This window comes from Neltuma alba, unplaced genomic scaffold (genome assembly GCF_004799145.2).
Source record: "Neltuma alba isolate B1F8T4 unplaced genomic scaffold, ASM479914v2 tig00007116_pilon, whole genome shotgun sequence".
NCBI classification, from domain to species: Eukaryota; Viridiplantae; Streptophyta; class Magnoliopsida; order Fabales; family Fabaceae; genus Neltuma; species Neltuma alba.
This window is the reverse complement of record NW_021634678.1, coordinates 25280-38122: the sequence shown is the minus strand read 5'-3', so window position 1 is coordinate 38122 and position 12843 is coordinate 25280. Positions and strand designations below refer to the sequence as shown.

At 36.1% G+C, this 12843-nt stretch overlaps 1 protein-coding gene across 4 annotated transcripts; it reads left to right on the top strand.

Moving 5' to 3' along the window:
- Positions 1 to 1032: 1032 nt before the first annotated feature.
- Positions 1033 to 6399, top strand: LOC114751815 (uncharacterized). Of its 4 annotated transcripts, none has more exons than XM_028940499.1 (7): positions 1033 to 1203; positions 1919 to 2021; positions 2366 to 2524; positions 2668 to 2738; positions 2815 to 4458; positions 5176 to 5329; positions 5459 to 6399. In XM_028940499.1, exons 3-7 carry the CDS (start codon positions 2404 to 2406, stop codon positions 6121 to 6123), a joined length of 2655 nt encoding a protein of 884 aa, XP_028796332.1. In that variant the 5' UTR covers positions 1033 to 1203; positions 1919 to 2021; positions 2366 to 2403; the 3' UTR covers positions 6124 to 6399. The 4 variants fall into 4 exon arrangements, with proteins under 4 accessions (XP_028796332.1, XP_028796329.1, XP_028796330.1 ...); XM_028940496.1 differs by having other exon boundaries at positions 1033 to 1279; XM_028940497.1 differs by having other exon boundaries at positions 1033 to 1279; positions 1900 to 2021.
- Positions 6400 to 12843: the final 6444 nt, after the last annotated feature.

The window sequence follows — 12843 nt, the reverse complement described above, 5'->3', positions numbered from 1 at the left end:
ATGTTGGTAAAAAATATATTATTAACAATTTTATTCCTTCAAATTAAAATAGATCATAAAATCTATTTTTTCTGTAATTATCATATTAACTTATGTCTTTTTTTAAGTAATTTGTACATATAAAAAGTGCTTTTGATAACAACTATTCAAACACTCTCACTTCTCAGAATCACTTTTTTACAAAACCTATTCTTCACAGAATCTATTCTCCAGAATCACTTTTTCAAACTACGGTTTGGTTTCATCCAAACACACCCTAAATCAACTCTATTTTTATAGTGAGGAGGATACTGTGTGACCGTAAGTCAAAAGCAGAGAACAATATCCTTCGAGGTAGTTAAGCGAAATGCAAGAAAGAGAGAGACTCCTTGCTAAATTTGCATATTATAGGAAATATGGTTTACACCCAAGAAAAGATGACTTCTGCATTAAAAAAAAAGTAAAAAAAAATTCAATTGTGTAAAAGAGATATGCTGCACATGAAAAAATAATTGCATACAAAAAATATTATATTGTACTACCTCCGGTCCTAATTATAAGAGCCAGTTGACTAATTTGAGGAGATTAAGAAAGTAAGTTGAGTTAGTTATTTGTTATAAATAGGTGTTGTCTTTCCTAAAATATCCTTACTAATCAAATGTATTGACTATAACTATTATTGTTAGAAGGGCTACTTTTAAAAAAATATATAAATATGAGAGACAAAGTGGATTGAGGTCTTATATTTAGAACTAAAATAAAAGTCAAACAGAGTCTTATATTAAGGACCTACAAAGTTTTTGAGACTATTTGTCAATTAAATTTTAAATCAATATTTTTCTCCAATTTTCTTATTTTAAAACCGCTCAAAAAAATTCTAAATAAATACAATTCCTCTTATTTTAAATATAAAATTTATTTTATAGGATAATTTATATCATAAAATAGATTCTAAGACTGAGCCAAAATCCTAAAATCTAAAAATTTGCCCAAGACATGAGTACAAAAGTTGGTAAATGACCTTACTGCCCCTATTCCTTCCGATCCTCTGAGTGTGAACGCGACACTCCTTCCTCACTCCCTCGCGCCATCGTCTTCCCCAACCCTAACTCGCCACGGTTGCCTCACTCCCCCATCGTGCTACGCCATTGCTCTCACCCTCTCTCACAACAATGCACGCTCTACTCGTCGCAAGTTCGTCGGTACTGATGTATTAAGTGGCAGGTCAACTATTGTTTCTTATTTTCTGGATTGAGTTTCTGTTCTCGACCGTTGATTGACCTCAATCTGGTGCCTTGAGGTAATGGGCTGTTAGAATGATGTTTTCTTGTTGAGGTTTTCACGTCCAAAAACGATGAGTCAAAAGAACACTTGTATGTATTACTAGTTTTCCTGCATTTATCTATTTCATCCTTTTCACCATATGAAGTCAATGGACTCGATAAATAGATTGTAAAAGGCGAGAACATTTCTTTGGACACTCAGGATTTTCTTTAGAAGATCATTCAGGTTATATTATTTTCTCTATTAATGTTGGTAGAATACTTGAGTTCATGTTCGAGTTCAAATTAATAATCTCTCAATTTCGTGAGCTGGTCTGGTGAGTCAAGTTAATTATATCCCTAATTAACCGGAGGTGGATAAATGACAATAATTTATACTGGCGTATCACTGTCAGATAGCTGATAGTTGCTTAGATACGAAATGTAATTACTTGTTATTGACTATTAATTTAGTCATTTTCCGGTAAAGCCCAATTGATTGATAATCTGATTCTGTACCCTGAACTGGTACAACTGTAACTGCTGTTGGTTTGTGTGATCTGCTCATTAGAAGTAGCATTCGCTGCTTGTGGTAATTATGGTTTTATTCTGAAGAAACTTGATTAGTGTAGTAATTCACACTAAGTTCACATGTCAGTGTAATTATTCTGGACCAGATGCTTGATTGGAGGGATTAGCAGTGGCTGTATCCATGCTTTGCAGTTTGTGTAGCGCCATATAAGGCTGCGGGGGTTATAATTGTTTTATCTCACACAAGAGGTAGGCGGTATGACTTTTAATCTTTAAGGATAATCTCTGTATTGGTCTCCTCGTATCCGGTTAATCTTCAGTTTCGGTTATTCTAAAATTTACATTGTTAACAATGGACTTTTTACACCAAAAGATGAACATAAATGTACAATGAATGTTATGACGCTCTTGATAACTGACGAAATCTTCTGGCCCTGCTCTTCTGTGCCGTGGACGCATCTTGATTTAATACAGTTACTCCAATGTACTATTGTTTATTGTAGGTTTCTAGATCGACTTTATTTTTCTTTGAACTTCTCAGATGGATTATAATTTTATCTTGATTTAAAGGATTAATATTTCTGTATTATCAGAAATATTTTATGAAGGTCTATTTACTTTTGCTTCAAGAATGGGAGTTGAGAAAGAAGGAACAAAAAGTGGAGGAGGGCAAGTTGGCGGGTTTTTCCAGTTGTTTGACTGGACCTCAAAATCTCGGAAGAAATTGTTTGCTTCTAAGTCAGATGTGCCAGGTACACATGCTGTCTGTCTTGACTAAATGATAATGTGTTTATGGATATTGCCTTGTGCATCCTTTCTATGAAGGTTTAATGGCATTAATGATTACGGGTTTTGATTTTGATTTCTTTCTTTTTTTCTTTTTTTTTCTTTTCAGCATTTGAAGAATCTTTGAAGCAGGCGAAAAATGTTGATGACAGCTTGGCAATGACTTGGCCCTATGTGGGGGTAATATCACAATCACTTGCTCTCTAAAATACTGTTTCTGGTCATGAAATTCAGGTAGTCACTTCAAAAATTTCAGGTGAATGAAGATGAAATTGGAGCTGGGGCAAGTGTTAGAGGAAGTGATCATAGTTGTGCTTCATCAGTTACAGATGATGAAGCATGTGGAACAAGGGTGCCAGGCGTGGTTGCTCGGCTTATGGGATTAGATTCTCTGCCCCCTCCTAGTTTTCCCGAGCCCTCTTCTTCTCCATATTTTGATACCCGATCTCTTCAAGATGCTCCATATTGTAGGAAAAACCTGACCTATCAGCATGATCAGGCCATTTATTCTGGAAATTTGTTTGAAAAAGTTGAGGGCTCTTCTAGGAACTTCATGGAGCCAAAGCCCCAAAAGATCCTTAGCAGGCCAATTGAGAAGTTCCGAACTGAAGTATTGCCACCTAAGTCAGCTAAATCAATTCCTGTCACACGCCATAAGCTTTTGTCTCCTATCAAGAGTCCTGGCTTTGTTCCAGGCAACAATCCTGCTTATATAATGGAAGCTGTTGCAAGGATTGTTGAACCTGGGCCCCAAGCTACTGCAAAGCATAAAACTCCATCCATGGCTTCATCTTCTCTATCATTGAAGGTTCGAAGTCTTAAAGAAAAAGACCAGCCTTCAAAAAAAACACCTCTTTCTGGTTTGTCTACCATAACATCTAGAGCCAGAGATTTGAAAGAACACAGAGAGGTTTCTCAAAGAAAAATTAGGCTTTCTGAACCTTCTCAAAAGAATTGGAATGGCAGTAGAGGTTTGACGGGCCAGAAAGAACATCATGAGCCAAAACCCAACCCACCATTGAAGACTAATGCTCAAAAGAGTATGCAGAAAAAATCTTCTGTGCAAGGTACTACTGGTGTTCTCCGGAAAAACAATGAAAAACAGAATTGTTCAGTTGATAAGGGCAAGTTACCATCAAAGCCTTTGGCTTCCAGTGATAGGAAAGTTCTGTCAGGGAACTCCTCCTATGGGCGTCAAAGAAGTTCTAGTAGTAGATCTACTGGGAAATCCAAAAGTAGTACCAGGAAGTCAAGGTTGGGGGCAGTTGATTGTGAAAATGAAGTTTTATATGCCAGTACAAACAATTTCCCTAGAAAGAAAAGATCAACAGACAAGGACTGGAATGATCAGGCTGTTGATATTTTGTTCATTGACAAAACAAAGAAGCCTATTGAGTGTAATCTAGAAGGTAAGGACAGTTTTAGTTGGGTAGGAGATGTCAAAAGGAAAGACATGGATGTAGTTTCGTTTACGTTCACCACACCATTGACAAGAAATAACAATGGCTTTGATGCATCTGGCCAAGTTCGTCAGAAGGGTAATGATTGTTCCTTGGATCACCACACTAAACAAGAATTGGTTGAGCCAGAGAAAGCAACAACTCCAGTAGGATGCAATGTAATATCTGGTGATGCCTTGAGTATTCTTTTAGAACAGAAACTGAGGGAATTTATGTATGGAGTCGATCCTTCATGTAATAGCTCTGATAAAGCCAGGACATCTTCTAGTATTGCATCAAACTCAGTAGATCCGACATCTTCCCCTAGTTTAGTTAACCACCTCCAGAGGTTGCAACAAAAGGACCAAGACGTGCTATCTACAGATGCATTATGCACCAGGCACTATTCTGATATCTCCCCCACTAGTCTCCCTGAATTAACATCAAAATACAAGTCATTGGTATGTGAAAAAATTATAATTCTCATTTAGAATTGTTTAGAATGCTAGTTTTATTTATTCTGTTTTGTGAATGACAACTCACAGGGTTAAAAGAGAAAAGAAAGAAAAATTTAGACTTGATTTGCTTTGATGTGACAATAGGCTTAAAAGAATAAAAGATGTGACTGGCTAATTACTACTCTTTTGGCCTGTTCCGAGAAACAAGAGTCATAAACCTATTCATTCAACAAGCTTGAGTTGATAGAGGAGGAGGAACTTAGAGACACCTTTTTGGTGTTTCATAATTGTCCAATAAAAATTTGACAAATGGAGGAACCATTCGCTAAGGAGTCAATACTGTGTGCCCATTTGTAAAAATTGTCCACGTTATAATTGTACTATAGAGTATAGAATTTAATAGTAGACGCTTTAAAGGAATTTATTTCTGTGCTCAGGAAAAAGCCGATAAATTATTGTTCTTATCACCTCTGACATACCCCCTTCAAGCCCGTATCAAGAATGAATACATTCCAAAAGCTTAAGGGGCGATCAATATCTAAGCATATGGATAGTCTTGTCTTCTGTTTTGCAAGTAGTGAGGGTGCCTGAAACATTTAGTAGTAATTCATGTATGAAAAATTTGAATCATTTAGAGGGGCACTGAAGTTTGCAGTGTTACAAAATTTAGTCTTCCATATGCATGCCCATTTCATCATAACAAACGTGAAAATATTACAGGTTGCTGATGGGATGAAGGAGTTTGGGTTCAATCAGATGAAATCACAGCTATTGAACTGTCGACACTCGAGCCCAATAGCTGTCCTTGAACCTTCTTGCTCAACTGAAAGTTGTGAATCTCTAGTCAGCACAAATGCTGCTAATAGCACAGGAGGTAAAAGCAGCATCTTTGCACATATCCACACGCACACTCATTTATGAGGATTGGACTGTCAATCATCTTTATTAAATCTAGCTATGACATGCCTAATCGGTACCTAATGTTTGCTATATCCAATTTCAGAAAGCAAGTTGTGCTCTTTTGTGCAAGATCAGGAAGTCTTTGGCCTGAACACTTCGCGTAAATCTTATCATGCGGAAGCTGATACTGAGCTATCAGATTCAGCTTCTTCAACATCGACTGGAAGATCAAGTACATGGGAACTGGACTATGTGAAAGAAATATTGTGTTTGTGTAATGTGGAACTGATGTTTATGGACTTTGTCCTTGGTCAAGCACGAGAGATTGTGCGCCCCCATCTATTCAGTCAGCTGGAAAGTATGAAAGAAGGGTTTGAGAATGTTGGTAGTGAGTCTAGGTCCTCTAGGATACACAGGAAAGTTATATTTGATTGTGTGAGTGAATGCATGGACATAAGATGTAGGCGTTATGCAAGGGGGGGTTACAAAATGTGGGCCAAAGGGGTTATGATGGTGAGAAAGAATGAACGGTTGGCAGATGAAGTGTACGAGGAGATTTGTAGGTGGGGAGCCATGGGGGATTCTATGGTCGACGAACTTGTGGATAAGGACATGAGCGGCCAACATGGAGGATGGCTAGATTTTAATGTTGATGCTACTGAACTAGGAGCAGAGGTTGAGGATCAAATGCTTGATTCTTTGGTCAATGATTTTGTTGCTGAAATCTGGCAGTATCAACAGCCAAATGCTGCTACAATGGTGGGCTGAGGGGTTTCGATTGTGAGAAAGGATGAATAATTGCCATATGAAGCGTCCAAGGAGATTTCTTGTTGGCTCAACGCCGGATGACTCGCGGATGATGAACATGAGTAGCCAAGTCATTTATATCTGTTGCTTAACCACTCTTCACTCTCTCTCTCTCTCTCTCTCTATATATAGATATATATATTCCTTCTTGAATCTAATTTACATAAGAGCTAACAATACATGTTGGTCAAATACTGATTAGTAATTGTTGCATAAAAAAAATTAATTGCTGCATGCTGAATGTTGTATTCAATAATCATTTAGTAGTTCTTTCACCTTACTTTAACAGGCTAGGTGTACAACGTTCTCGAAATTTCCTTGCTTGTTACAGAGCTAGAATAATAGAAATGAATAAATACAAGAAGATAAAGAAGCAAGTACAATTAAAAAAAAAAGGTGCAACACTCTCGAAAAGAGAGAGAGAAAAGAGAGGAGGAAAAATTCCCGTATGTGGAAAAGTTCTAAATAAATACCATCAAAATTCCAACATCTCTGGCCAGTGACTTGGGTTTGCCTGATGCCCTGATTCTTTTCTCCATGGTCTTCTCTTTTTCGGAATCAGTTCTAGTGTTGGTCCTTTTGTGCTTGTAATGAGATTTACACCATCCAAATATAATTTTAACGGATTAAATTTAAAACTTTTAATTGATAATCTTTAAATTAAAAAAATGTTTTTGAAAAAAATTATCAACTAAGATATTGTTATTTTCAATTTTATATCTATTAAAATAGAAAACATTTAAAAAAAGTACAAATAAATTAAATCTCAATCATTCATATTAAATTTAAGGGAGAATTAGAGAGAACGACTTGAAAAAAAAAAAAAGATATTTGTTGGAGAGAACTTTAAAAATTACAATTATTTAAGGGGATCATATACTAAAATATAAATTCAAAAATACTGAATTGCCCTTGAGCCCCCGCGTCTCCTCCAACAAGCTGACAAAGAGCTCTTAACCTAACTTACAAGCAAACTAACTTATTAGTGATTCTAATATTTCAAAACAAATAATAAATAATTGCACAAGTGCGGTGGATCCAAGAGTAGTTTTAGTACGCCGGCTGAATCATAAGTCATAATGGATGGTGTTAATAAGTTTTTGCCATAGTCCTTCTGGGAATTTCTGTAGGAAAAATTAATTAATGGTTTGCTGTAGACCTATAGAAATTTATAATTACAATAGTTTATAATTTGACTAGAATTAGGGAAAGGGTTGATGTTGGTGTGATATTTTATCAGTAAGTATGTCTTTCTAGCGAATTCAGAATCTTCGTCTTCAATCATTAGATACTTTGATTACAACTATGAGAATGGAAGGTATAAAATCATCAAGAGGGCGGATAGAACCATCTTTCTTGATGTCGTGGAGACTGTGATCCCCTCCAAAGCTAATCTGATGTTGGAATGGGAATGCAAAGTTGAAGCAATTAAAGCAAAATATCAAATCCAATCATCAAGGAAATCCAAGCCACCCTTAACTAGATCCAACATCCTCTGCACACTTGTTAATCTCATCACCATTTTCATTTTCATCTTCATCATGCCTTAATTAAGAAATTTTAGACATATGAAAATAGAAGATGAAGCAACTTTTAACGACAGAGAAAATGGCTGTCTCTACGTATCCACTATTTCATGAGTAGGAACAATGAAGCAATAACGTGAAAAGATCACGAGACAAATTGGAGCACGAGAATATTTGGGTCATTTTGGTTTTATTTCTTTTCCTTCATGTCCTCAAAGATAAATAACACTTTAAAAGGCTTTTAAATTAAAAATGTGTTTGACAATCCTTAAAAGTGTTTGTAAAAAACACTTTTGTACAAAACAAAATAAACTCTTTCACATATTTACTTTATAAACTGTAAAAATATTTTTAAAACTATGGTTTGATTTCTATCCAAATATCCTCTAAATATCTCTCCGGTCCTTCAGGCTAATTGTCCCTCAATTTAAATGATCTAAATTTTACGAGTGACTAAATCCAGTACCCTCACTCTCTCTTCTCTTGCCGCCTTCCATTTTTTTGGGTTTTGATCCTTTCGTAATTCTTCTTATTTTTTTTTTTCAGAATCTCATCTCTACCAAATAATAGATTGTTCAGATTTAATATTTTAAAACGTTGATGTTAATTTTCTCTCTCATATTTATGTAATATTATAATAATAATTTTATAAAGTATAAAATCTGAATTATTAATTATTACATCAAAGGAGAAAGAAGGATTTCTAAACCCCGTTCGTTCACGTTCTCACAGTGTGGCGGCGGCACTCCTACCTCACTCGCTTCACGGCGTCTTTCCGAACCCCAACACGCCATGCTTGCTTCACTCTCCCAACGTGCTCCGCCATTTCTCTCACTCTCTCTCGCAACAATTCATGCTCCTTGTCGCAAGTTCATCGTTGCAGGTTCTGGCCGCCGCCTTATTCTAAGCTGCCACGTCTTCATTGCTCTCTGCCCTATTTTCTGTCTCTAGTTCTTGAGCAAGTTTGGCGACCATTTTCCAGGACAAACCTTCACAACTTTCTCTGCTTCGCTGCTTCTGATTCTGCCGGCAGAATTCGAAACTGTCTCCCGCAAAAACCCACTGGAGTTAGGCGCCATTGGTCGGTGCATGATAGGATTTTGTAAGAGAGAGAAATGGAGAAACTGGAGGAGAAAAACGAAGGAAGGCAAAGAGAGGAGGGAGATGGAGAACGGAGGCAAGATATTAAATATAACTGTAAGATCCCAGTTTATTTTGTGTATTCATTTTTCTAAATAATTCTTACAGCAGTTATACATATTAAATATTTCGCTAAATGATAGTTCTAATCAATATGAATGATCAATAACAGTATTCTGCAAAAAAATAATACTCTTCTAGTCCTAAATATAAAATCTTTATACACACTTGTATAAGAGTCTTATATTTAAGATCAGAAGAGTACTTATTTATTATAAACAAGTAACTTAACTAATTTTTTTAATCTACTCAAATTAGTTAATTAATTTTTAATTCTTATATATTTTCTCTTAGTTATAATATATACATCTTCTTTGTATCTTGACCCCTGCACTGTAAATTCACTATCCGGTTGGTTTTATATTCCCAATATCTGTAGGTGAATACAAAGATAAGCCCATTTTATATTTAGAGAGGTAAAAACGTACAGCCGATGCTTTGATGGGGGCAAAACATCTTTCAACAATTGTTATTGTGCATGCATGGAAGTCAACAGGATTACCAATTTGATCTCTCGTTCTTCTACTGTAATGGAAGCCGTTCGGAGTGTTGGAGTATGCGCTAGCTTCGCAATATGTGCATTGAAGTACACTTATCCCTGTACTGTTAACATATGGAAGGCATCAAACTTCATGTTGCTTGAGATCTACTGATCGCCCACAAGATTGTAAAAGCTGTAATAACTAAAAACCGAGGCAGCTTGTGACCCACTCCGCCAAATATATTGTATGAAATCGATCCTTCTTATGCAAGAAAGGCATGTTAGTCCTCATCTTCTTCTTCCAGCTTTTTTTTTTTTTTTTTTCCTTTTTGTTTTGTTCACCCAAGGAAAATGTAGTCAACGCACGTAAGGGAAAGCGATAAACCCCCCCCAAAAAAAAACCCACCTAAAAAACCCACAAAAAAACACCAAAAATAGAATAAATCTTCCTCTTAGCTTAAAGCGTAACAATAAAGCTCAAAGTCTTAAAATTAATTGAGATTTTATATTTAGAATTAAAAGAAACTCTCTAACTAACTCCTATCCAACTCACTGATACTTTACTGATATATTTTAGAAAAGATTGTGTCCCCTGTTTGATAATGATTGATGATACCTCTAATTTGAATTCAAAAATATTCACATTAATATAACGCCTTCTTGGTTTATGGGAATCATAGTATCTTCCAATAACTCGGACCAACTCTAATAGGATGGAAAGCAACTAATAAGCTCCACAGGAATTTCATGCAATAGATGAGGTCCGATTAGTTATATTTTGTGTCAAATACTTTGTATAACTACTTACATTGAAAGGCTTTAGCAGTATTCTGTAGTGTGAAAATAAAAGGGCTCCTTTTGTAACAAATATGGATGATAATAGAATCTCTCAAATATCTCTCATGTAAATAATACAAATTTACAACTACGTTACTACAAACATAAGCAGCTTATGTACAGCTAGTGGTGAGCATATATTAGATGTGTTTGTACAAGTATGCATGTAACAGCAGGACTATGCAGATCTTTTAGATCAAGATTATATTACCTTTGAGATTTCCATTCGATTTGGCCTGAAAATAATGCCAAGTTAGGAAAAAGATCATCTAGATTCAGGCCATATATAACAAAAATATCCATATAGGCGGAAACTATCTCCTAAAAGATTCTACTCAATATTATGCTTAGATCCCAAACTTCTGGTAGTCATTAAAAGTTGGAAGCCAAGCTTCAAACCTCCATATTAATACTCAAGAATATCACTTAGTTAGTTATCACTACATCTCCATCACTCTCTAGGGAATAAAATTTTCAAGCAGACATCATAAATAAACAAGGAAATATAAAGATTGATTCTCACTTCAAAGTATGAATTTAGATCTGTTTCATTTTTTTAGTGCCAACATGAGTTATTATATTAGAGAGAAAGAGACAGAAAGTATGCATCCAAACCCAATCACCCGATTATGTTTTTCTCTCACATAATGACTCATGTTTACATTAGAAAACTGAGGAAATTCAAATTCTCAGAGTGTGCCTTTCATTCAAATACGTCTTTTTTCTTATCGAATAATTAAGTTTTGATGAAATCGATCTAATTAAAATAATAGATCTCATGATCTACAAACACTAAATAATAATAATAAATATTACATAAGAGTTATAGCCAATATCTTTCAAGCCTAATTAGCTAACCACAGATATTTTCTTGGATAACCCTGATTTATGTGTCGCTCACCCAAAGAACACAAAAAGATTTAGTACCGAAGTTCTTAATCCTCCTAGTCCTTTTTCTTGTAAAAAAACTACATACCAAAATATGAAAGAGAATATCATTGCTAAAAAAAATGAAAGAGAATATCGTATACTATCATGAAATAAACAAGTCCAGATCAACGTATTCCATCCACCAATCTAATCCAGCCTCAGAAGGATACTGATTTTAGAGTATCTTCAGAATAAGCATAATCATCAGTAGTTCCTAATATATGTATATAGGCATTATAATCTAGGGCATATCTTGAGTTATCAAACTGTCATTAACAGAAAATAAATTTATCAGCAAACAAGTTACCACAAAAACAGAAGATAATGTTGGGCTTTGGAACATAAGGCAAAGGCAGAATCCAATCGAACCCATGAATCCACCTAAGTGTGCCGGGTCCTTGTTCCCATGGCTAAACACTCTGTGCCTTGTCTGGATTACAGCAGTTCCCCCTTTTCATGCTCACCTTTGCCACTTTTTTAATTAACCCTTCCCTCGTTTTCGCACTCCAACAAGCTCAACTTACATTGGTAATCACAAACTCGTGCATTTTTTATTGCTTTCACATAAACAAGTTCAAGACCCACGTTCATTCCGCCTTGCCTTCATCAAATTCTATACCCCTGAAGCCTGCAAATCCCTCAGTTTTCGAGCCTTCCCACGTTCCCTTCCCTTTCACTCCATTCACCCAACCATAAGCTGTGGCCTCTTGTACATATAAATTATATACGGCTATGTTTATATATAAGTTATAACCAGGGTTCCTCATCACTCCTCAAGCTCTGTTTGGGAGTTTTTTTTCCTTCCTTTTCTTGGGGTTTTCTCTGGAAAGGAGAAGGCTAAGAAATCAGAACCTATGGCTGAAATGAAATACCACAACCAAGGAGCGAAGGTACCGGCGAAGAAGAAGGAGTATGGATTTAGCAGCAAGTGTGCTTCATTAGTGAAGGAGCAGCGAGCTCGTCTCTATATTTTACGCCGATGTGCCACCATGCTGCTCTGTTGGTATATTCAAGGAGACGACTGAGAAGTTTGAACACCCTCTTAATTTCAGCTTCTTCTATCAAGATGCAAGTACTTTATTCCTCTTCCTCTTCCTCTTCTTCTGTACATCGTTGAACAAAGATGTTTCTGATGGCCCAGATGGTATGGTTTCGATGGGGGTTCTATCTCCGAGGCATTTTGTTCTCCTTCCCCATTTTTTCCCCATGTTTGACCCATTAGGGTTTCTGATGGAGAAGGAAGGACGGATTTTGTAGCACGGGCACCCTGAGGCACCGCTTTTTCACAATCTGGGCATCAAGATTCAAGCACGACGTATACTACGGAGCATGCATGAAGGGCAATGGAAGCAATTAACTGTACAATCTTGAGATGTTTAAATAATAGCAGTTTAGTCCTTCACATCCCATAGCAATGGCAATTTTCTTGTACTTAAACTTGTTGTTGCCAATTTTAAGCTTCAACTTCAAATAGCTGGAGAACCGATCACCGATCGTACGCGTCTTCACCTTTTTGGGTTGGCAAAATGCAAATTCAGCGAAACTTCATGCGGACATTTTTCCCATATAAGCGATAATAATTGATTCCAGAAAAACATATAATTTACTATTTTGCATCTTATGACGGTGTGAGGAAATTGCAGCGATCTCATGTACTTAAATGCTTGTTTGTGCTGCTTTATAGAAACCTTAGCTTCACTTTTAGAT